The 20,886-nt window shown below is 51.0% G+C and overlaps 16 protein-coding genes across 16 annotated transcripts; 9 read left to right on the forward strand and 7 right to left on the reverse strand.

Moving 5' to 3' along the window:
* Positions 1-245: 245 nt before the first annotated feature.
* Positions 246-1,905, reverse strand: OGAPHI_005837 (uncharacterized protein; the record flags this gene model as incomplete). Its single annotated transcript, XM_046207061.1, has 3 exons — positions 246-709; positions 794-1,255; positions 1,833-1,905. The coding sequence occupies 3 exons, from the start codon at positions 1,903-1,905 to the stop codon at positions 246-248; spliced, it is 999 nt and encodes a 332-aa protein (XP_046059674.1).
* Positions 252-1,229, forward strand: OGAPHI_005838 (uncharacterized protein; the record flags this gene model as incomplete). The annotated part of the gene is made up of 1 exon (XM_046207063.1): positions 252-1,229. One exon carries the CDS (start codon positions 252-254, stop codon positions 1,227-1,229), a length of 978 nt encoding a protein of 325 aa, XP_046059675.1.
* Positions 1,402-4,545, forward strand: OGAPHI_005839 (uncharacterized protein; the record flags this gene model as incomplete). The annotated part of the gene is made up of 1 exon (XM_046207064.1): positions 1,402-4,545. The coding sequence occupies one exon, from the start codon at positions 1,402-1,404 to the stop codon at positions 4,543-4,545; it is 3,144 nt and encodes a 1,047-aa protein (XP_046059676.1).
* A 150-nt stretch (positions 4,546-4,695) lies between these two features.
* Positions 4,696-5,934, forward strand: OGAPHI_005840 (uncharacterized protein; the record flags this gene model as incomplete). Its single annotated transcript, XM_046207065.1, has 1 exon — positions 4,696-5,934. One exon carries the CDS (start codon positions 4,696-4,698, stop codon positions 5,932-5,934), a length of 1,239 nt encoding a protein of 412 aa, XP_046059677.1.
* On the reverse strand, positions 4,908-8,883 carry OGAPHI_005841 (uncharacterized protein; the record flags this gene model as incomplete). Its single annotated transcript, XM_046207066.1, has 5 exons — positions 4,908-5,114; positions 5,389-5,738; positions 6,016-7,752; positions 8,045-8,780; positions 8,875-8,883. The coding sequence occupies 5 exons, from the start codon at positions 8,881-8,883 to the stop codon at positions 4,908-4,910; spliced, it is 3,039 nt and encodes a 1,012-aa protein (XP_046059678.1).
* Positions 5,993-6,241, forward strand: OGAPHI_005842 (uncharacterized protein; the record flags this gene model as incomplete). Its single annotated transcript, XM_046207067.1, has 1 exon — positions 5,993-6,241. One exon carries the CDS (start codon positions 5,993-5,995, stop codon positions 6,239-6,241), a length of 249 nt encoding a protein of 82 aa, XP_046059679.1.
* On the forward strand, positions 6,392-7,546 carry OGAPHI_005843 (uncharacterized protein; the record flags this gene model as incomplete). Its single annotated transcript, XM_046207068.1, has 1 exon — positions 6,392-7,546. One exon carries the CDS (start codon positions 6,392-6,394, stop codon positions 7,544-7,546), a length of 1,155 nt encoding a protein of 384 aa, XP_046059680.1.
* OGAPHI_005844 (uncharacterized protein) lies at positions 8,035-9,117 on the forward strand (the record flags this gene model as incomplete). Its single annotated transcript, XM_046207069.1, has 1 exon — positions 8,035-9,117. The coding sequence occupies one exon, from the start codon at positions 8,035-8,037 to the stop codon at positions 9,115-9,117; it is 1,083 nt and encodes a 360-aa protein (XP_046059681.1).
* A 13-nt stretch (positions 9,118-9,130) lies between these two features.
* OGAPHI_005845 (uncharacterized protein) lies at positions 9,131-11,404 on the reverse strand (the record flags this gene model as incomplete). Its single annotated transcript, XM_046207070.1, has 1 exon — positions 9,131-11,404. The coding sequence occupies one exon, from the start codon at positions 11,402-11,404 to the stop codon at positions 9,131-9,133; it is 2,274 nt and encodes a 757-aa protein (XP_046059682.1).
* Positions 11,405-11,466: 62 nt separating this feature from the next.
* On the reverse strand, positions 11,467-14,016 carry OGAPHI_005846 (uncharacterized protein; the record flags this gene model as incomplete). Its single annotated transcript, XM_046207071.1, has 2 exons — positions 11,467-13,737; positions 13,890-14,016. Coding segments are annotated over 2 exons (2,398 nt in total), but the record flags the coding sequence as incomplete, so codon positions are not given.
* On the forward strand, positions 13,836-15,386 carry OGAPHI_005847 (uncharacterized protein; the record flags this gene model as incomplete). Its single annotated transcript, XM_046207072.1, has 1 exon — positions 13,836-15,386. The coding sequence occupies one exon, from the start codon at positions 13,836-13,838 to the stop codon at positions 15,384-15,386; it is 1,551 nt and encodes a 516-aa protein (XP_046059684.1).
* Positions 15,387-15,417: 31 nt separating this feature from the next.
* On the reverse strand, positions 15,418-18,714 carry OGAPHI_005848 (uncharacterized protein; the record flags this gene model as incomplete). The annotated part of the gene is made up of 1 exon (XM_046207074.1): positions 15,418-18,714. One exon carries the CDS (start codon positions 18,712-18,714, stop codon positions 15,418-15,420), a length of 3,297 nt encoding a protein of 1,098 aa, XP_046059685.1.
* OGAPHI_005849 (uncharacterized protein) lies at positions 15,428-16,102 on the forward strand (the record flags this gene model as incomplete). The annotated part of the gene is made up of 1 exon (XM_046207075.1): positions 15,428-16,102. One exon carries the CDS (start codon positions 15,428-15,430, stop codon positions 16,100-16,102), a length of 675 nt encoding a protein of 224 aa, XP_046059686.1.
* On the forward strand, positions 17,503-17,955 carry OGAPHI_005850 (uncharacterized protein; the record flags this gene model as incomplete). Its single annotated transcript, XM_046207076.1, has 1 exon — positions 17,503-17,955. The coding sequence occupies one exon, from the start codon at positions 17,503-17,505 to the stop codon at positions 17,953-17,955; it is 453 nt and encodes a 150-aa protein (XP_046059687.1).
* A 136-nt stretch (positions 18,715-18,850) lies between the features above and the next one.
* OGAPHI_005851 (uncharacterized protein) lies at positions 18,851-19,453 on the reverse strand (the record flags this gene model as incomplete). The annotated part of the gene is made up of 1 exon (XM_046207077.1): positions 18,851-19,453. The coding sequence occupies one exon, from the start codon at positions 19,451-19,453 to the stop codon at positions 18,851-18,853; it is 603 nt and encodes a 200-aa protein (XP_046059688.1).
* Positions 19,454-19,543: 90 nt separating this feature from the next.
* On the reverse strand, positions 19,544-20,866 carry OGAPHI_005852 (uncharacterized protein; the record flags this gene model as incomplete). Its single annotated transcript, XM_046207078.1, has 1 exon — positions 19,544-20,866. The coding sequence occupies one exon, from the start codon at positions 20,864-20,866 to the stop codon at positions 19,544-19,546; it is 1,323 nt and encodes a 440-aa protein (XP_046059689.1).
* Positions 20,867-20,886: the final 20 nt, after the last annotated feature.

The following is a 20,886-nucleotide window of genomic DNA, read 5'->3' on the forward strand; positions in this document are numbered from 1 at the left end:
GAGGTCTCACAAGACCAAAAAATTTAAGTCTCCGCGCGGCTCCCAGGGACACGTGCCTGAGACGAAACTGTTTTTATCCTAAAACGGTAACCAGCAGCCCAGATCGTTCCGGATACCACAGTCTCCAGCACGTTTTGTCAATTTCCAGCTAAGTGGGTGCAGCGTGCTCAGGTGGGTGGACGGCACAACCTGCAAAGTGCACCACCGTTATAAAGGCCCGAGATCCCGTTCTGTTGGGAGCGTAACTACTCATGAAGTTTGCTACTCTTTTCGCTCTCGCAACCTCTCTCGTTGCTGCCTCCGCCAAAAACATCCTCATCACCAACGACGATGGATGGGCAGCAACCAACATCAGAGCTTTCTACAGAGACCTCAAAGCCGCCGGCCACAACGTTGTTATGGTGGCCCCGGCCAGACAATACTCCGGTAACGGTGGAAGATTCATCATTCCAGAAACCGCCAACCTCACCGCCCCGGCCGTGTTCAACTACCCGGGACTGGGCGCCCCAGCCTGGGGCCACGAGGAAGACGACCTGAACGTGTGGTACTTTGACGGGTCTCCAGCCGCATGTGTCTCCATGGGTCTTGATTACGTCATCCCAACCTATTTCAACAACTTCACTGTGGACATTGTTCTTGGCGGTCCTAACGAGGGTGACAACCTCGGAGAAAGAGACTTTGTCATCTCCGGAACCGAAGGATCCGCCTACTACGCCGTGGAAAGAGGCTATCCGGCCATTGCCTTTTCTGGAGCCAATGGAAACAACTCCTTCTTCAAGGACAACCTAGATACCGACCCGGACCATGCTCCAAACATCTACTCGAAATACGCCGTGGAGCTGGTCAACACTCTGTTCGAGGCCCAAGGAGACGCCGACAAGCTGCTGCCACCAGCGTACGGCCTGAACGTCAACTTCCCAGCGGCAGGCTCCGACATCAACGCCAACTGCACCAGTTTGACCTGGAAACACACACGGTTCACGGGCTCGGACAGTCTGGCGTACCGCGTGGAATACGACGCTTCTGCAGAGAACCTGAAACAAACCACGATCAAGAGCGGCGCCGTGGAGGTCAACCTTGCGGGAGATCTCACTCTTCCTGGCGAGTTCACCATCATCAACAACGGGGACTGCGACGCGACGATCTCTGTGTTCACCACCGACTTGGACGCCAGCAGCGAGATCAGCGCCGAAGCCCGCACGCTGTTCGAGTCCGTCTTGGCTAATTAGACTAGTTAAATAGGAATAAAAGTATGCTAATCATTTGGAAGGGCGTTGGTATTCGAGCACTGCCCGATTAAGTAATTTTATTTTATTTCAGCAGAACCTAGTGGGCACACATCAGCAACTTTGTTAGTAGCCTACGTTTTGTGTCAGTTGAGCTGTGTCCGGGTTCGACAACATGATTCCGCAGAAAGACGGCCCCGACTCAGGCGGGTTCAAGAGCCTGTTGCAGCAGCATAGTCCGCAGTCTGCCCAGCGTGCACGGCCTGCCACTCTTCTTGCCTCCCAGCCTTCCACCCAGCAAAAGCGGCACAACTCGCAGAGTTACGTTCTGCAGAAGATGTCTAGCAAGAGAGGAGCCTTTAGCACCCCGTCCAGCAAGCCGCAGTCGCGAACCAAAGAGCATCAGACACCAACACCAACAATCGTCGCGGTGGACGTTCCAGGGTCCCCAAAGAGCAAGGTCATCGGCAAATTGATAGAGCCTGACGTGAGCATCGAGAACCTGAGCGAGCTAAACGATGCGCCCGTGACCCGTGGAAGTGACCCGCATTCGAACTCGCCAGAGTCGATTCCCGACAAAATACCTCGAAATCGCAGACCGAGTACCGACACCGTTCTGTCGCAGCCGCCAGTCACTTTGCAACAGCAGCCCCAGCGCGTCATCACCGAGGAGGAACATATCTTGGCCTCAAACCTTCAGGAAACGTACAAATCGATCCTTAAACTCGAGATTGAGACCCAGCAGGGATGTGCAGAGGTGAACGAAAGACTCATTGAAAACGACGCCAGTGTCGAGATCACGCCCCAACTGTGGCACGTGTACAAGAACATTGTCCAGCTGTTGGATCACTACTACGACTTCCTACTGTACGCGTTGTCTCCAACTTCAGCGCGGGCCGGTCGTCCATTGGTGACTAATTACCGCATTCTTCGTCGTATGTGGGTCTACGGCGTGGTTTCGTTCCTAGAGGTGCTGAAAAACGTTGCGGCCATTTTCGTCGACCATGAGGTCTGTGGCTGTTTCATAGCATATGCATTCAACATCATCAGCTGCCTAACAGACGCCCAGCTTGGTGTCGAAGGCTGGTGGGCCGAGAAACTGGGCGATCTGTCCAGAATGGCCATTGCCCTCTACCCAGCTCGCTACATGGACTGGAAGATCTCCTCTGTTTACTGGTACCAACTGGCCATGCGCACTCAATTCGGCCATGGAAAAATCTACTACCACATGTGCACCGTCGAAAGCGACAACTTGGAGGCTCTCGTGGATATCGGCAAGAGTGTCACCTGCAGAGACCCGTTTGCGCCTACATTGCAATACCTGCGACTCATCGTGGACAACGTGTGTGCGCAACGGAACATTCTTAGCTCTGTCGAGATGGCCATGATAGATTTCGTCAAGATCCACAAAATCTTGCTCATGCCAAATTACAACACAAACATCGAGATGGCCAACCTGGTGTCACACTACTCTTCGCATTTTGGGCTTGACAGCTCCAGCATCGACTATTTCCAGTTAAGAGGCGACATGAGCTCGGCTCTTTCCAGCGACAAGCTCAACTTCTGGTTCCAGAAAGGAGCCAATTTTGCACTTTGCAACATTAATCACTTGATCGGGTTTGGAGACTGCAGAAACCCGTTTGCTAAGCTCTTTGAGCTTCCCGAGGCTCTTAAACAACGCAAGGACAAGAAGGACAAACGCAGAAAGTCCAAAACAGAGACAGGAGAGGAGATGATCCGTCCAGCAGACTCAGAGGCCATTTACAATTCGACGGCCGCAGAACAGGATGAAAACTCCTGGTTCACTCTTCTGGACTTTGTCAACAAAGGTGTGATCGAACTCAGCATGAACATGTTGAAACAGTATCTTTCAGGACCGTTGCCGTCGTCGACTCAACATGTTATTGTGTGGCTTTATTTTATCGCTGCCGTTGGAAAGGCCACACAGAAATACCCAGCGTCCAAACCACTGTTCAGCTACATTCTATCGCGTTACATTCCGTGGATGAAGCTTGTTCCGTACTTGAACGACATTCTTTTCATTGTGCGGTCATCCAACGAGACACGAGCTGTTATTGAGGCACAGTCCCACCAAGGAGACATTCTAGATTACTATTCCGGAAACGAAAAGCTCTGGGAGGTTTGGAAGTGCTGGGGATCTATCTGGTTTGACCAGATCTCCATGAAAACGGACTACCAGTCTATTTTCGACACCGGTGTCACAGGCTACATTTTCGACATTCCAACGGCAGGGCTCAGATACGACCCGAAACAGGACACTATCAGATACTTGCGCATATACCACTTGGGCTCTTACATTGCCGACAACTTCCCTGAATTCGGGTTGGTCAAGGCGGGCTCAGTTTTCAAGTACAAGCTGGACCAGAACGTGGTTCACCAGGAGCAAAGCAACGCCAGTGCCGGGTACTTTTCGCAGGACGCTCGGTTGCTGAGTCTGATCGAGCCACTCAACCCAAAGATTTCTGTGGATACCCAGGAGGATCCATGGAAGGCCATCACGACGGACGAGCTTCCAAGCTGGGAGTACAACTCGCACGGGTTCATGACCGAATACGTGAACAAACAGGGCTTGGGTTCTGTTTCTGGGTCGGCATCCGACTACAGCAACTTCATTGGGATTGACGACTTGGAGGATGAGGAGTACGAGGACTCTTCAGCCGACGACAGTTCCGACAAGCCTGTTGCTCCGTACGCTCCTACGAGAGTGAGTATTGTGGGGAACCTGGGCGAGAAGATGGACACTGCCATCACCAACATTTCGCTGGACACCAACGCGTGGCTAAAGCATTGCGGCAAGATCTACAAGTGTGTGCGGTCGGAGTTGTTTTTGCTGTCGATCCCGCTAACTGTGTTCCAGGAGCTTCGGTCGCTGCGGAGATCCGCAGATAGCTCCGTGGCGGATTCTGCTACCCGGGCTGTGATTATTGTGCGTCAGCTGTACACCGATAAGCAAGTTGTTCCAATCAGGGCTGACGGTACCAAGGCGTCGTCTTTGAACGAGACGCTGGAGTTTGAGCAGAACCAGAACTGGCGCAACAACACCGACGAGATCATCATGAAGGCGGTCAAGTTGAACGACGACATGAGCAAGAGCGTGCTACTGGGGCTGGACGCGGCGGTCAACTCGGGCACCCATACCTTGGACCGACTGGAGGCAAGTGTTTTCCGCTACAATGTGCTTGTTACTGACGATCGGAACATGGCGATTCGCAGCAAAGCCATTGGGCTGTTTACGGTGACCAGTGCATGGCTCTTTGAGCAACTAGATAAGACTGCCAATGGCCGATGCACTGATTAGCGGGTGAAAAAAATGTTGGCAACTTTTCCCGCCAGGTGGTGTTATCACGAAACAGGATTCCCGAATTGGGAATATGCGAAACTTATCACTTATCGAGTTCCGGCCTATAAATAGTGAGCTAAATGTACACACCGGTAATTCAATTTGAAAATGACCGTTGACGTTGCAAGTCCGTACCCTACTCCACAGAAGAGTCTTGGCCATGTGGTGAACTATCTTTCTGGTAGTCACGACTACGACATCCCAAAGGAAACCATTGACCTTGAAATCGCCAGCTTACGTAAGAAGCTTCAGGCAAAGCCAACGTTCAACCCAAACCTGGAGTTTGACCCAAAAAAACACTTTATTTTCAAAGACGAATACTACAAGACGACCAAGCAGTGCACTTTGGAGGAGCTGAACATCAACCGGACACGTGTTCCGAAAGTTTGCGAGTTTGGCGCCGCTTTCCCGTTCCCGTTGATTTCGCAGGAGGCCGTGGACATGTTGCTTTGGGAGGCCATGTTGCCCGAAGTGATTGAGGAGTACGCTCGTTTGCCAAACTTGGCCACCAATGCCACTCGTTTGGACTTCCACATCGGCGGTCACTGCACTAAAAAGGCCCCTTTCAGCAACGCTCTGTTCACCAGTCCTGAGTTGCTCAAGATTATCGAGGGATTCACCCACGTCAAGGTCAAGCAGGTGTACAACGCCGAGTACGGCCACTTCAACGTGTCGCTGGCAAGCCAAAAGCCCGAGGATGTGGCCGCAATGGAGACCTCTAGAGAGGAGCAGCTGCGCGAGTACGAGGAGCAAAACAAAAAGTCCGGCGACAAGATTCCGTCCACTTTGGGACTGCACTACGACTCGTCTGCGTTTGCTCTGGTGATCATGCTGGACATTGGCGACAACGCGATCGGCGGCGAGACCGGAATCATCACCGGCGACAACAAGGTGTTCCGTGTCCCGGACCCAAAGATCGGCTACGCTACGCTGATCCAGGGCATGGTTCTGCGTCACGTGGCCACGAAACCGGTCACCAACTCCAACAGAATCACCGCTGTGGGTGGCTACTGTCTTGCCGGCCCAGAAAAGCTCGACAACAATCTGCTCACCACCACCAAGCCATCGATCTTGCCTCGTGCCAAGTACAACGAGTTCTACCGCGACTGGTGCGAGTTCAGACTCTCCAACCTCGAGAGCCACCTTAAGTACTACAAAGAGAAGCTGCTGGCCGAGTTCGACGCCGGCGTCCAGTTCGACCAGCCAGCTTTCATCAAGGAGTGCGTCTACATGGAGAAGTACCTCAGAAAGACCTGGGACGAAATGGAGGCGTCCCACAACCCGCCATATCCGCCTGCCCAGTTCAGTGTCAAGTACGAGGACTTGCCTGACTACGAACAAGATTAAGTATTTATGTTACTAGTAACTTATTCACAACAGACAAAGAACGTAGAATCGGTCAATTATGGACCAATTAGTAGGCCACACCGGAAGAGGTGTGCAACTGCTCAATCACAGGGTCGATCACATTGGTGTTCAAGTCCGTGTTGGTCAGTTGCAACTGCTTGTCGGTCCACAAGTTGTCCTCCCGTGGAACAGGAGAGCCAACACCACACAGACCGCCAGAACGCTCCCATTCGGGAACTCTCTTCAAACCGATCTTGCTCCAGACGTTGTCAACAGCCTCGATCAAAACGTCGGAGATGTCCTTTGAGTGGTGAGGAGACGGAGTGATTCTCAACCGCTCCTCGCCTCTAGCAACAGTAGGGAAGTTGATGGCCTGCACGTAGATCTTGTGCTGGTCCAACAGAATGTCCGAAGCCTGTTTGGCCTCGGCAGCGTTACCAACAAGCAACGGAACAATATGGGACGGATTAGGAATAACAGGAATGCCCAGATTCTCAAACTGCTGCTTCACGTATCTGACATTCTTCTGCTGGCCAATTCTGTCCTCAATGTTCTTTCTCACGATTCTGATGGAGGCGGTGGTTCCGGCCATCAGAGCAGGAGGCAGAGTCGTGGTGAAGATGAATCCTGGAGCAAACGACCGGATCCAGTCCACCATCTTACCGGAGGCTGCAACATAGCCACCAACAGTTCCAAAAGACTTACCCAGAGTACCGGTGATGATATCAATACGGTCCATCACGGTGGTGTGGTCAGGAGAAGCAATACCGGCTTTCAAGTGGGCCTCAAAGTCCAAATGTTCGGCAACACCAGCTCCATGAGGACCGTACATACCGACGGCATGGACCTCGTCCAAGAAAGTGAGAGCACCGTACTTGTCGGCCAGATCACAGATCTTCTCAATAGGAGCAACAGAACCACACATGGAGTAGACACTCTCAAACGCAATCAGTTTTGGAGTGGATTTAGGGTACTGAGCCAACATGGCCTCCAACTCCTCCAAATTGTTGTGTTTGAAGATGTGCTTTCTTGCTCTGGAGTTGCGGATTCCCACAATCATCGACGCATGGTTCAAAGCGTCCGAGAAAATGACCAGATCTTTGAATTTCTGGCCCAACAGAGAAAGAATCGCATCGTTGGCAACAAAACACGACGAGAACACCAAGGCACCCTCCTTTTTGTGCAGAGCAGCCAGCTCGGCCTCCAGAGCAATTGCATGTCTGTTATGACCAGCAATGTTCCGGGTTCCGCCGGCACCGGTACCATATTTCAACATGGTGGTGTTCATGGTTTCCAAGATCTCCTGGTTCTTACCCATTCCCAAATAATCGTTGGAACACCAGACCATCACCTTGTCGTCCTCCTTGGCCAAATGGGCCTTAGGGAACTCCTTGGCGAGTCTGTTGATGTTGTTGAAGAACCGGTACGACTTGTCCTTTCTCTTTTCGTTCACCTGCTCTTCAAAAGCCGACTCGTAGTCAAAGCCCGACTCGTTCGAAGACTTGTGGATGAAAAGCGGGTTGGCCGGCTCGGCAGAAGCAGCGGTACCTGGCAGGGCGTCGCTGGCCTGAGCGTGAAGCGGCTTAGAAGGAGTACTGTACGAACGCTTTGATTCGAGAGCAGGTCCCATAACAGGACAACCGTGCGCCTTGAGGGCAAGCGACGAGTTCTGGGCCATCTGTCTGAGAGCAGAGGCAGACTTCTGTTTCATGAAGGGGCAAACGGCCTTAGATTGGCGGGCTAGGGACTCCATGGTGAATAAGAAAATAAACGGGTATTTTTTTCTCTTTGTGACCAACTTTTTGTTTGCAGAACGCACTACTGCCTCGGATTAGGTAAGAAAAATTCAGGTTTGGTGATTGGCCAGATGCGGGTCTTGACACGCGAGAGTTGGCGGGCAGGTGAATGCGCGGAGGCCAGATTGGAAGCAGTTTATCGGTATTGGTGGAAATCCAGTCGGTGCTGATGTTCGGTGCTACTCTTTGGTAGAGAGAGAGAGACACCCCCTGCTTTTGGTATACCCGCCACACCCCGTCCAGATGCAGCTGGGCCAACCGTTGCAAAAAATCAACCACTGTGGCGGTGCAATTACTCTAGCCAATGTCGTTACTAATCACTACCGGAACTGGTCCTGTCCTGGTGTCTGAGACAGAGACCGAGTATCTCTGGACCCCACAGGAATCCACAAACACCGCTCCACCGCCAAGCCATCTTCTAAACACCCAGATCGTCGTTCTGGACTCCGTCAAGTCTGGCACCCGTGTTCCGTCGAAAGACCTATACAAACAGCTGCTCCAGCCCCTGTTTTCCTCCTGGGACCTGTCGCACCGGTACATCGCCACCACTTCTGCTAAGTCTGTTGAACAGTACGGCCACTCGCTCGGATCTGAGAAGACTCTGCTCATTGTTCTGTCTGGAGACACCACCATCTCGGAGCTCATCAACTCCGTGGCTGATTCGGTCGATGTGACCATTCTCAACGTCCCGCTCGGTACAGGCAACGCGTTTGCACACTCAATTGGTCTGTCGAACGTCGTTTCTGCTGTTTCCGCGCTTACGTCGGGCAAAATACATCCTCTGCGCACGTACCAGGCGGTGTTTGAGCCCGGCTCGCAAGTTGTCCTGCCGGACGGGCCTTCCTTCGCAGCCACCACCCTTAACTTCTTTGTCGTGGGCTCCTGGGGACTCCACGCGTGTCTGGTTGCCGACTCCGACTCGCCGGAGCTGCGCAAACTGGGAAACGAGCGGTTCAAAATAGCTGCGCAGCAGGTTTTGGAGAAAAATCCCGTTTTCCACGGCACTTTCGTTGTCGACGGCAAGCAGATCGAAGCACACGCAAGCCTCGGCTACTTTGTCGTGGCTGCCGTGCCCCTGTTCGAGAAAACGTTTGAAATCTCGCCACAATCGGACCCAGCAGAACACTCGCTACATTTGGTCTACTTCCACCATACAACACCAGAGTCTGTCGTGGAGATTATGACCAAGGCGTACCAGCAAGGAGAGCACGTGAAAGACCCGCGAGTCGGCTACTTGAAGGGCAGCGAGATCGAGCTGGAAGTCCACGAGTCCGACCCGGCTCTGCGTCGCATCTGCGTCGACGGTACCATTGTCCAGATCGCCGGCTCCAAAGTGGTGTTCCGGCCTCGAATCTTTGACGGTCTACACTACCTGTCAGTTAATTAGTACATTTATCTTTCTAACCTGTCTTGACCCGCTTTTCTGCCTCGGGAGTGTCTTCGGCCGGCCGTTTGGCTGCCTCCAGATTCTTCACCTTCTCACGTAGGGAAGCAAGCTGCTTCTTGAGGATGTTCTCCTTGAACTCGGTCTCCTTGCGTATAGCAGCAGTCGTGTCCTTCTTTAGCTGGTCCTTCTCCTGCTCAAACCGCTTTAACAGGTCCTCGGACCCTTCCTTGCCCTGCTTCGAAGCAAACTCCTTCTCGAGTTCCTCCTTTCTGGCCTTCCATCTCTGTTCAATCACCTCGTTGATCTTGGCCTGCACAGGAGCACGGATTCGTTTCTTATGAGCCTCCAGTTCTGCTTCACACTCCTCCTTGATCTTCTTTCGGATTGCCTCTTCGTCAACAGCAGGAGCAGGCGCAGACGACGCAATCTCGCCCTTCAAACGACTGATCTCCGCGTTCAGCTTGTTGAGCTTGATGTCATAGTCAACCTTTAGCTTCGAACTGGCGCTCACAGCCTGCTTCACCTTCTCCTCCAATTCCTCGCTCGACTCGGCCGGCTTTTCAGCCTCCTGCGCTTTCTTCAGCTCCTCCTCAAGTTCCTTCAACTTACTCGCAAGAGCATCCTTCTCGCTGTTGAGTTGCTGTCTGGCAACACGACTCTTGTTCAGTTTGTCCTGAGCCTCCGCACGGAGCTTGTCGTATCGCTCCTGTAACTGCTTCTCACTCTGCTGCGATTGCTCCAGCTGCTTCTGGATCTGCTCCACCTCCCCAGAGTCTGTCTGTTCAGGCTTGTCTTCGGCCCGTTTCTTCCAGTACTCCATCTGTGAAAGAACAAGCTGGTGTTGCGACTCGCGGATCTCCACCTCGCTCTTGAGCTGTGCAATCTGTTGCTCCAAAGGATTACGTCCTTGCTCCGCGCTGACAACACGCTGCTCCAGCTCTTCCAACTTGGTCTTCAATCCAGAGTTTTCGTCTCTCAACTGCTTGTTGTTCTGCTTGAACAGCTCCAACTCGTGGCCAGTGGCCTTCATCTGCTCCAGAACCTCGGTGTACTTGGCACTGGTGGCATTCTCCTCCTGCAACCGCAGAATCTCCGCCTTGGCCTCAGACGTCTCAGACTCTGCAAGAGAAACAGCCTGGCGCAAACGGTTTTCCTCCAAACGAGAGTACTCCAGCTGCTGTGCAAGAGAATCCTTCTCTCTATGAAGATAGGTGACCAGACTGGTCATATCTCCATCCTCGCCAACTTCGCCAACATTCACGCGACTCTCCAATTGGTTGATCAGAGTCCTGTTTTGAACGTCAAGCTCAGCAACACGAGACTCCTTGGAATGCAGCTCTTGCAAAATCTCAGACTTCTCCTGCTGCAACCGCTCTTCAGCAGCAGACACCTCAGCGCGTGCGCTTTCGAGCTGGCCTTCCAACGATTGGATACGTGACTTCAGATCTTCAACAGAAGACAATGCGTCCGAACGTTCGGAAACAAGCTTTTCAAACTCTCCGGTCTTTCCTTGGAACTCCTGCTGTTTCTCATTTAGAACAGCCTGCAAACTGCCGATCTCTTCGCGCAGTTTGGAAAATTGTTGTTCGTAGTCGGTCTTGACTCCTTCGAAAGAGGAAATGGTAGCATTCAGTTCTCCAACCTTGGCTTCCAAATCTCTATTTTTCGAGTCGACTTCACCAAGACGTTGTTTCAACGACTCCCGCTCTTTGTTTGCATCATCCAGCTGTGTTTGAAGAGTCTCCAGCTCGCTCGAACGAGCTCCTTGGCTCTCCTCAATCGACTTGCGGAACTTCTCGTACGTCTCGTTCAACGAAGAAAGTTCTCTCTCAGCAGCATTGGCAATCTCTTTGTACTGTTCAGCGTTCGAGTTGGCAAGCTCCAGATCTTCCAAAGTCTGGCTGAGCTCCTGTTTCAACGTCACCACGTCATCTGCAGAGTCGCCAGTCGAAGAAATTGCAGCAATGGCAGAATTCTTGCGGTTCGAGATCTCGAGGTATTTCTTATTAACAGCAGAAAGCTGTTCACTGAGTTGTTCAACGTTGCTATTCTTGGATGCGAGACTTTCTCTCAAAACAGAAATCTCCGACGAAAGGTCATCGATTCTCCGTTGGTACAGTTGAGAGTCCGAATTCTTGGAATGGAGAATTCTCTTGATTTCATCGTTAGCACTTTCAAGCTTGGCTCTCGTCTTTTGCAGCTCTGCCTCAGCGGTTTCCAAATTATGGCTAAGACGTTTGGTAGCAGCTTCGTAGTTCGTGACACGCTCGTTTTCAAGCGCCTGCATCTTGGCAATCGTGGTGGACAGTCTTGATTTCTCGTCAACCAGTCCACTTATGTCGGTACGAAGTCTGGACTCCATGTTTTGCCAGAGAGACTTCTCGGCAGTAAGTGCCTTAACGCGGGCTTCAAGACCGCTCTGAGAGCTACGGGAACTCAATAGCTCCTCTGTGAGCTCTTGGATCCGTGCTTCCAACTTGGTGAGGTTTTCTTGCAACGAAGCCGAGTTTCTCTTGAGCTCCTTGACTTCGGCCTTGGTAATCTCGTGCAAGTAAGCAGCAGACTTGTTCTGCTCCTCGAGCAGTTCGTACGATGACTTCGAGCGCGACCAATCGAGCGACAACTGGAGTTTTTCTGCAGTTAGATCGCGAACTTGGATGTTCAAGTTCTCGATCGTCACTCCAAACTCCTGTTTAAGAGACTCCATCTGTTTCTGTTGTTCTTCAGCCAGAGTTTGCAACCGCGTCACATCCACAGAAGATGTATTATGCTCCGTTTCGCGACCTTCAACCAGTTTCTGGAGCATATCTCTGCTATTAGTCACCGCCTCCAAACGAGTTTCTGTTTGTTGCAGCTGTTCTTGGAGTTTTAGAATGGCCTGCGAAGCCTTCTCCAACGCCTCGTTTTCCTCGTCGTGAGTGTCGTTTTCTCCATTTTCAAGCTCGTTGCCAAGTTTTCTGGAAACAGCCAACAATTGCTTGTTCTTTTCCAGCAACTCTGGGATGTCCTTGAACGTTGAAAGTCTCTCAGAAATTAGTTTCGCTGTATCTGTTTGTTCTGGATGTTCCACCAGGTCCCCGAGCTGCGCCTTCTCGGCCTTGGTCAATGGATCGTCTCCCATTCCACGTAGAGTCACCTGTGCAAGAAGAACACCAACCTGTCGTTTCAGGTCGGTGTTGTATTGGGACAGCTCACGGACTTGTAGTAGAGTCTCGTCCTGTTTCTTGCGCAAAGCATCATTTTGGCCAACAAGAACACTGTTCTCTTTCTTCATGGAGTCCACAATGGCGCTCAATTGCGTTTGTCTGGCTTCAAAGTCCTCACACTTGTCCTTGTACGATTGGAGCAGCGGCAATCTGGCCTCCAATTCTTTGAAAATGGTGCTCAACTCCGTCTCAACTCGAGTACGAAGACGTTTCTCTTTGGAAACTTCTTTCCGCAAACGGTTAGTCTCTGAAATCAGTTCAGTCACCGAATAGTTGTCTCCCATGCTCTTTATAACTTTTTGTGACGATGGAGTTAAAGTAATGTTATTTCCTCTACCCAGATCTCCAAGAACATTGGTGGTGTCCAGATCCGTGTAGTTGGCGACCGTGGTTTCCATTTCTCTTAATTCCAGGTCCTTAGCAGTCAATTGTCCTTGCAAAGTCTCGAACTGGTGTTTGTAGTCGGCTTCTTCACTGGCAACTTTTTCACACAGCTCAGAATACAACGTCTCGAGCTCTTCGATTCTTTGTTTGCGGTCGGCGGCCGATTTTTCCAACAGCTTGTTGAGCCGGTCTTTACTAGCCATTTCCTCTGCAAATTCCTGCTGCTGCGACGCAAGCTTGTCGGTAAGCTTCTTCACCTCGACCAATGTGCGGTTGTGTTTCACGCTGATCTCCTTCAGAGAGTCGCTAAGACTCTGCACAGAACTTTTCGCCACAGAGTGTTCCTGTTTCAGGTTCTCCAGGCCACTCTGCAAAGCCGTTTTCTCGATCCGACTCTCCTCACGCAGACGAGCCAACTCGTCAGCCTTGCGCTTCAGTTCGGCCTCGAACCACGACGACGTCTGTTTGGTCAATTGAAGTTCCTGCTCCAACCTCGTAGTCTCAAATTTGGCCTTAAGGGAGTCCGATAATGCAGTTTCTTTAGCACTTTCCGCCTCAAACACCTGGTCGCGCAGAGTCTTGTTGACCTGAGACAGCCGGCCAATCTCCTGGCCCAATTCCACCACCTCCTGCTGTTTTTTGTCGAGCAATTGGTATGCGGTGGCCTTGTTTTCTGTCTCCTGGGCGACGCGTGACTCGAGCTCGGCCAACTTCTGGTCCTTCTCCTTGTCGGCTTCGTCCGTCTGGGACTGTTCCTGTTGGACAACTTCCAGCTGTTTTCGAAGCTCCTCGGCCTCCTTAGTCTTTGTGTCAGTGTCCTGGGTGAGTTTTTCAATTTTCTTCGAAACAGAGTGTCTAAACTGCTCATAGTCGAGCTCCAACACCTGTTTCGAGGCCCCCAGCTCTTGGAACTCGTTCACTTTCGCCAACAGCTTCTCGACCACTTCGGGCTGCGAGAAAAACTGCTGGTCCAACTGGAAAAACGAACAGACAATATCCACGTCCGCTTGGGCCGGTTTTCCGGCCGGTTCTATCTCGTTGGAAGAGTCCATTGGAGAAAATTGGAAATAATAATATTTAAAATAAAATGGCTTGTCTCGGTGGGAGGTGTTCATCTTCAACAGTTTTATGGATCAAGACGGTACGTTCACACACGCGTTGATTACTGACCAAATGGTAGACCTTTCCGATCTGGAGGATAACATCCTTGACCAGCTGCACCAGATCCGTGAGCTGAAGGAGCAGAAGAAGTCGCAGGCGTTACTGGAGTCTGACGAGGAAGATCCACGCGAACGAGACCAGACTCCATATTTCCGCAAACAGCGCGCGCTCGAGACCAGAATCAGACAGAAAATCAAAGCCACACCCGTGGACACATCGTCTTTCGCGCAGCGGCTCGAGAACTTCAACCAAAAACTGTCCACGGAATCGTCCAAACGACGCCAGCTCCAGGAACAGATCCAGCAGTTGCGCGTATCGTCGTTCGACCACGAGCTGCTAGTTCAGCGCATCAGCAAGGACGTTGACGAGGTTGACGAGTTCTCGAAAAACAAACTTTCCAAACGGTACTACTCGTCCGAGTCGCTTACTGCTCTGTTTAAAGACATCCAGCCATTAAGGGTGCACCACACTCTCGCCAAGATCCACCCGCCCAATTTTGAGTCGCCCAATTACGCCAACTACGCGGTTGTCGGCGTAGTTGTTTCGAAATCAGAGGCCAAACAGACCTCCAACGACAAATCTAAGTACATGTCTGTCCAGCTGTCGAATTTCAAGCAGAACATCACACTCACTCTATTTGCCAAGGCTTTCAAGAAATACTACAAGTTGCGGCTCGGCGACGTGATAGCGGTGCTGAATCCGCAGATCTGGGTGTTTAAAGAACGGTCGGGGTTTGCCTTGTCGCTCAAAGAAGATTACGACACGATCCTGGAGATCGGCCATTCCAAGGACTTTGGACTGTGCAAGGCGCTCAAGAAAGACGGCTCGCAGTGCAACTCGCCCATCGACACAAGCAAAACGCAATACTGCGACTACCACACCGAGCTGAGTTTCAACAGAACGGCTTCCAAACGGCTCGAGCTGACGGGAAGCTCCAAGATGTTCACTCCGTCAGAGAACGGCGTCAAACAGGCCATGTACTTGTCGACAAAACAGAAGAATGGCCAGGAGGTGCTGGACGGACAGCTGGTGGACGACGCACACGCCCCGAAGGAGAACCTGGGCCGGTTGTACTTTTCGAATCCGGACGCTTCCAAGGCCTTTTTCGACGACTCTTACTCGAACCCGCGGCTAATTGCCGATATAAGCGCTGCAAAGACCAAGGTCAAGCGCGCAAAGAACGAAAGACGGCTCCGAGAAAAGCTCGCTGGCATCTCGGGCGGCGACTCGCTGAAAGACACAGGTGTCCAGTCCCCCACCACGCAAAAGGCAGTGAAAGTAGCTTTCGACCCGAAAACCATGACCAAGATCGGGTTCAACCCGACAAAACGGCTATTTGAGAAGAAAAAGGACCACGAGAAGTCGCAGCACAAGTCAGAGCTGGTTGCAGAGCTGCTCAGCACGGCTAAAACACAGAAATCGCTCGGAAGAAGCAAAGAAGATATCAAGCGACGCAAGCTCATGTTTGGCAAGAAACCCGAGCAGATGATCGAGCTCAGCAGCTCCGACGATGAATAGTGATGGTAATGTCATTCTATATCTATGTAGTCTACTCGTCGATGGTATTATGTCTCGACGGCTTTTTAAACGTTCCGGCAGCCTCGCCAAACTCCTCTGCTCCCGGACGCGGCGACAGCGACGGACAGAACTCGTGCAGTATCCGGCGCAACAAACCCCGTCCGATTGGTTTGGACAGGAATCCAGACATCCCGGCGTTGAGACAGTCTTCTTTGTTGCTCTGGTCAGCGAACGCAGTCAGAGCCACTATCGGCCCGGTGTACTTGAGCTCGTCTCTGATCACACGCGTGGCAGAGAGCCCGTCGATGTTTGGCATCTGGACGTCCATAAAGACCAGGTCGTACGTCTCGTTGTTGGCCTGGGCCTCCTTCATCAGAAGAATGGCTTCAGATCCATCGCACGCTAGTGTGGTGTCTGTAATTCCTTCCAGTCTCAACATCCGTTTGATCACCTCCTGGTTGACCAGGTTGTCCTCGGCTATCAGGAACCGCAGCGAACAGGAGCCGGTCGACGCCACACCTGAGGAGTTGGACGACGTGCCAGAACTCGTGGACGATTTCCGGTTCGAGTGCGCAGTTCCCGTGGAAGCTCTGGTGATCAGGTCTGGTTTCTGGAAGTACGAAATCTCGTTCTCGTTGGTACTCTTGAACGCTTCTTCGTCAGCAAAGCTCACCTTCTTGATCTTGTCCTCCTCTGGCTCGAACTCGCCAACCTGAGGAAGCGGAATGGTGAACGTGAATTTGGATCCCTTGCCAACCTCAGACTTCAACGTCAGAGTTCCATGCATCATCTTTGCAAACTGCTTGCAAATCGACAGTCCCAGTCCTGTTCCTCCGTAAGAACGAGAAAGCGTCTGGTCTCCTTGCACAAAGGCGTCAAAGATCTTGTCCTGCAACGACTTGTCGATTCCTGAACCGGTATCGGTGATACTCAGCTCAAACACCCACTTGACAGGTTTGGAAATGGCCATGTACTTGGAATTGTTCTTGGCAAACTCGGCAAGGACGTCGCTCTCGACACCAGACACCAGCGACTCCACGCTCGCACGCAGCTCTGTGCCATGGTTGTACGAATCCGCAAGAGCAACACGGTAGTTCGAAGAAGCCACCGTGTGAACACTCTTGGTGTCGGACTCAGAGATGTCTGCTGAAGAATAGGTAGGATTACCTTTCACATACACCGTCTCGAAATTAGCGTCTCGAGACCGTGCTTCGTCATACTCGCCCAGAATCCGCATTAAGAGAGTGATCGTTCCTTTTTCTGGCGTAAATTTGAGCGAGTTGCTCACAAGATTCATCATCACCTGGATCAGCCGGTTGGAGTCCGAATAGAACACCTGTCTGCGCAAAAAGTCAGGCCGTGTCAGAATCTTCAGGTTCACGTTCTGGTCCTTGGCACTTTTACCGAAAATGGACTGTGCTTGAGAAGCGATCTCGTAAACTTGGAATGTTCGTTTTTGTAGCTTTGATTTCTGCAACTGGTTCTTGCTGAACGTTAATAGTTGCGTTAAAATGTGCAATAAGAGCTCCCCACTGCGGAAAATTAACTCCAGCGACGATTGGATCTTCTGGGTATCCTGTTCAGCCATTGCAACAGACGTCATACCCAGGATTCCGTTCAAAGGAGTACGCAGCTCGTGAGAAATGTTAGCAATAAAGACAGTTTTGGCCTCGTTGGCGTCTTCTGCCTGTTGTCTCGCAGCATCGGCCTGAACCTTGGCCACCTCCAGCTCTTTGGTACGAGCACGGACACGATCCTCCAGATGTGTATATTGCAGGTCCAGCTCTTCTGTCATGACATTAAATGCTTCTGTAAGCTCGCTCAATTCGTCATAAAAAAGTCCTTTTCCTTGAACAATAGCAGGTGTTGGAGGCGTTCTATCGGCAATCCAGTCGGGGAACGTGTCGTTCGAGTGCGGACTAAGCATCGTGTCGCCTCCGGTGCGCGGTCTCACGTGCGAATCAAAACTTTCGTGGGCTGTGCGACGAGAGTCCCTCTGGATCTCCTCAACAGGAGAATACGGTTTCTCCTCGCTTGTATCGCTCGACTCTGTCTTGACGTGTGTAGACTCGCCAGCTTCACGTTTGGACTTGAGTCGAAGATTATTTGCTAGCAAATGCAGTCTGTTTTTGTAGGAAGCCCCGCTGGCTGGACCGTCGTGATCGTCTTTATCTTTTCGGTCGGTATGGAACAGAGCAGAGCTCTTTTTTCGGCGACGAACGTGTCGCAGACCACGACCTTCAGCAACCTGTTCGGTAGCCTTCTGCAGCTTCAAAATAGGTCGCACACCGTAATGAGCAAGCGGGAAGGTGACACAACACATGAATGCAGCTATTCCGATACAAACTCCAACAATCAGTTTAGTGAGCTTGACGGTTGGCTCCATAAACTTTCCTCGACTCTGTTCGACCGAAATGACCCAGTCAACAAACGCAAGACCGGCCGTGGCATATCCAACGGAAACTCGCTCTCCGAATGGATTTCTAAGGTCGGTATAATGGCCCTGGTCCTGGTCGTCTCGGAACACATCTTGTGCCGGGGCATAATCGCTCAAATTGTATGTTTCTGAATCGTTCTTGAACATGTACTTGAATCCAATAGATTCCGACATGTTGGTGTGCGAGTTGACTGATTTCATGCAATAAATTGCAGAATAGTCGTTTGTTGATACATTTGTTCCGACAGATTCGAGTGAGTCCACGTTGACCACGACGCTGAGATAACCACTTAAATTGGGCGTGGCTAACAAGACGGAGTTGTTAGAGTACACGGGGAGCGACAAGGACATGAAGTATTGTCCATTTTCGGAGCGCGGACCGGAAACGTAGCCTCCTTGTTCGACAAGCTGATTTGTGATGGAGCTGACGTTCTTATAACTTAAAACGTACAGTTTGTCCAGGAGGTCTTGTGAGCAGTTTGCAGAGGCATCTTTGTTTGCCACGGAGGCTATAAGCTCCAAATTAAGATCATAAAGTCTTGCGTCATTGAAGGAAGCTGATGCGTCTAAAGATTGTTTCATGGTTTCGATGGCCTCTTCACTAACCGAGTTAGAATTATTTCCCACCTTGCGCGAACTCAAAGCATTCTCAAGGGTATCTCTGGTACTCAAGAAGTAGATCTGGTAGTAGTAGTAAATAAAACTCTGTTGTATCTGGGCAGCTTTAAGTTCTGCCACGACTTGCAATTTATCCACTCTGGCAGAAGTAAACACAGAAGTGAAATAAACACCCGTGACAACCGCCAGAACAAATAGCGAGAATAGTGCTACAAACAGCACCAGCGCTATGAGTTGGGTCCGAATCGAGATTCGGATTCTATGCCATCGCATGACAACAAGAAAAACGATCGATAATAATACAAAAAAAAAAAAATAGTCAGTATCCAGCGATTACCTCATCCTGCCTAATCGGTGTTCTTACAGATCTTGGTTGAAAAATTAACTATGTGCGGGGCTGACTAAGCGTTTATTTGGGCACAATGTCGTGGGCAACAAGGTAGTCGGCAATGATCTTGATACACTCCTCGACGCCAGACTTGCTTGTGTCCAGGTGGATTTCTGGAGACTCTGGGGCCTCGTATGGGTCGTCGATTCCGGTAAAGTTCTTGATCAGTCCTTCTCTGGCCTTCTTGTAGAGTCCCTTTGGATCTCTTTGCTCAGCAACCTCTAGAGGAACGTCAACGTACACCTCAACAAACGGGAGACCGGCCTCCTCGTGCAGTTTTCTGGCCTGAGCTCTGTCAACTTTGTATGGAGAAATGAAAGAGGTAATAGCAATAGCTGAAGAATCGGCAAACAGCTTGGAAACCTCCGAAATACGACGGATGTTCTCGGCACGGTCCTTCTCGCTGAACCCAAGGTCCTTGTTCAGACCAAAACGGACGTTGTCACCATCAAGTCTGTAGGCATTGATCTTCTTGGTCAACAAAAGTCTCTCCAAGCCACATGCGATGGTACTTTTTCCGGAAGCACTGAGTCCGGTGAGCCATAAAGTGGCGCCCTTTTGGCCGGTCAAAGAGTTACGCTCCTCTCTTGTCAGATTGTGGTGCCAGGTGATGTTGGTCGACATGCTTGATTGGATTTTTTGATAATTTTTCAATCTTGATGAATCCTGCTAACGTCAAGTCACGTGAGCAGAAAAAAAGAAAGCAAATTAGTATCAACTACCAGCCAGATGAAGGATTTCGGTCAGAACCGTTGGTTTCAAGCCCTGGGATTGTGACTGTTTGGCCTCCGCAAGATCTCCGTACTGTTTCATCATCTGGGACACTCTTTGGTCTGTGGGTTTGGTCAAAATATTAGATTCTTTTGCTCTTTTCCTAATAAATTGTGCCAGTTGTAGATCACGGTTAAGTAAAGCAGCCAGGACCAGGCAGTAGACCAATTCTGACACAGCAGATGGATCGTTGTTCCATTTCGCCACAGCCTCGTTGTATTCGTCCATAGACTGGTCAAATAACCCGTTCCATGCGTAAAGAAGTATCTTGGTAGCAGACACCGGTGCGGCTGTAGCCTCGATGTCCTCTATATTGATGTCTTGATTGGACTCTAAGGCGTCGTGGATACCAAGAAGCTGCTTGAAGTATGCACCTTGGGAGCTAGTTTGGGGGCTCAGAGACTTTGAAGACGATTCTGTAACCTCTGTGTCCGGGACCTGTTCCAATTTGGCTCTGATCTCTGCCACGGTTTTTGACACATCCATCTCTGGCAAATAGCCCACCTTTTTCTCCACGAGCTTCTCGTTTTCCGAATACTTCACCGTCTCCAAGCTCGAAAGAGGCACAATGGCTTTCACAAGGCTGGATGTTGGAAGAGTTGGTGTCACAAGGCTTAAGATTTGCTTGGGCGATAACGTCTCTGTTTGCAGAATGTCTTGAGCCACGTCCAGATCGACATCGAGCTGAGGGACGTACGATTCGAGTTCTAGCCTGAAGAAAGCTTCAACAAGCAACTTCTGTGCGGCCGGATCAAGCTCCATTGTGTCCAGATCGAGCTGGATGATGCTGATTGCCTTTGAAAGCGTGATCTCCTTATCTTCAGGCTCGGTATCGACTTTCTCGCCCTCTACGAGTCTCCGCAGAACCAGTTGTCTAATTTTATCGTCTCTGGTGAGGTTTTGCACCCAAAGCTCGAAACTGGTCCATCTTCTGCCTGGATTTGCCAGAATCAGCTGGTAGATGGTGTCTTTGTCCAACGATCCCTTAATCTGCTCTATTTTTGGAGCAATACTGGAATACACTCCGAAGTCCAGCCTTGCAAACTGGCGAATAAGCTCGTTATAGTGGCTCAGCTTGGCTGTGTTGGAGATCGAGGCTCGACTGGTCAAGTCTCCGATTGTGGAGTACAGGTCTCTCAAATCCATGGTCTGTTCATCTTCCGGGCTGAGATTTCGGTGGAATCTGATGTGGTCCACGAAATATCTTGGCTCGATCTTGGCGATCGACGCGATCGACTGTTTGACCGTGGGGAGCGCAGGTCTCATTTCTCGTACTCGATACAGAG

The sequence above is a fragment of the Ogataea philodendri genome (genome assembly GCF_020536065.1).
Source record: "Ogataea philodendri strain CBS6075 chromosome Unknown scaffold3, whole genome shotgun sequence".
Classification (NCBI taxonomy): domain Eukaryota; kingdom Fungi; phylum Ascomycota; class Pichiomycetes; order Pichiales; family Pichiaceae; genus Ogataea; species Ogataea philodendri.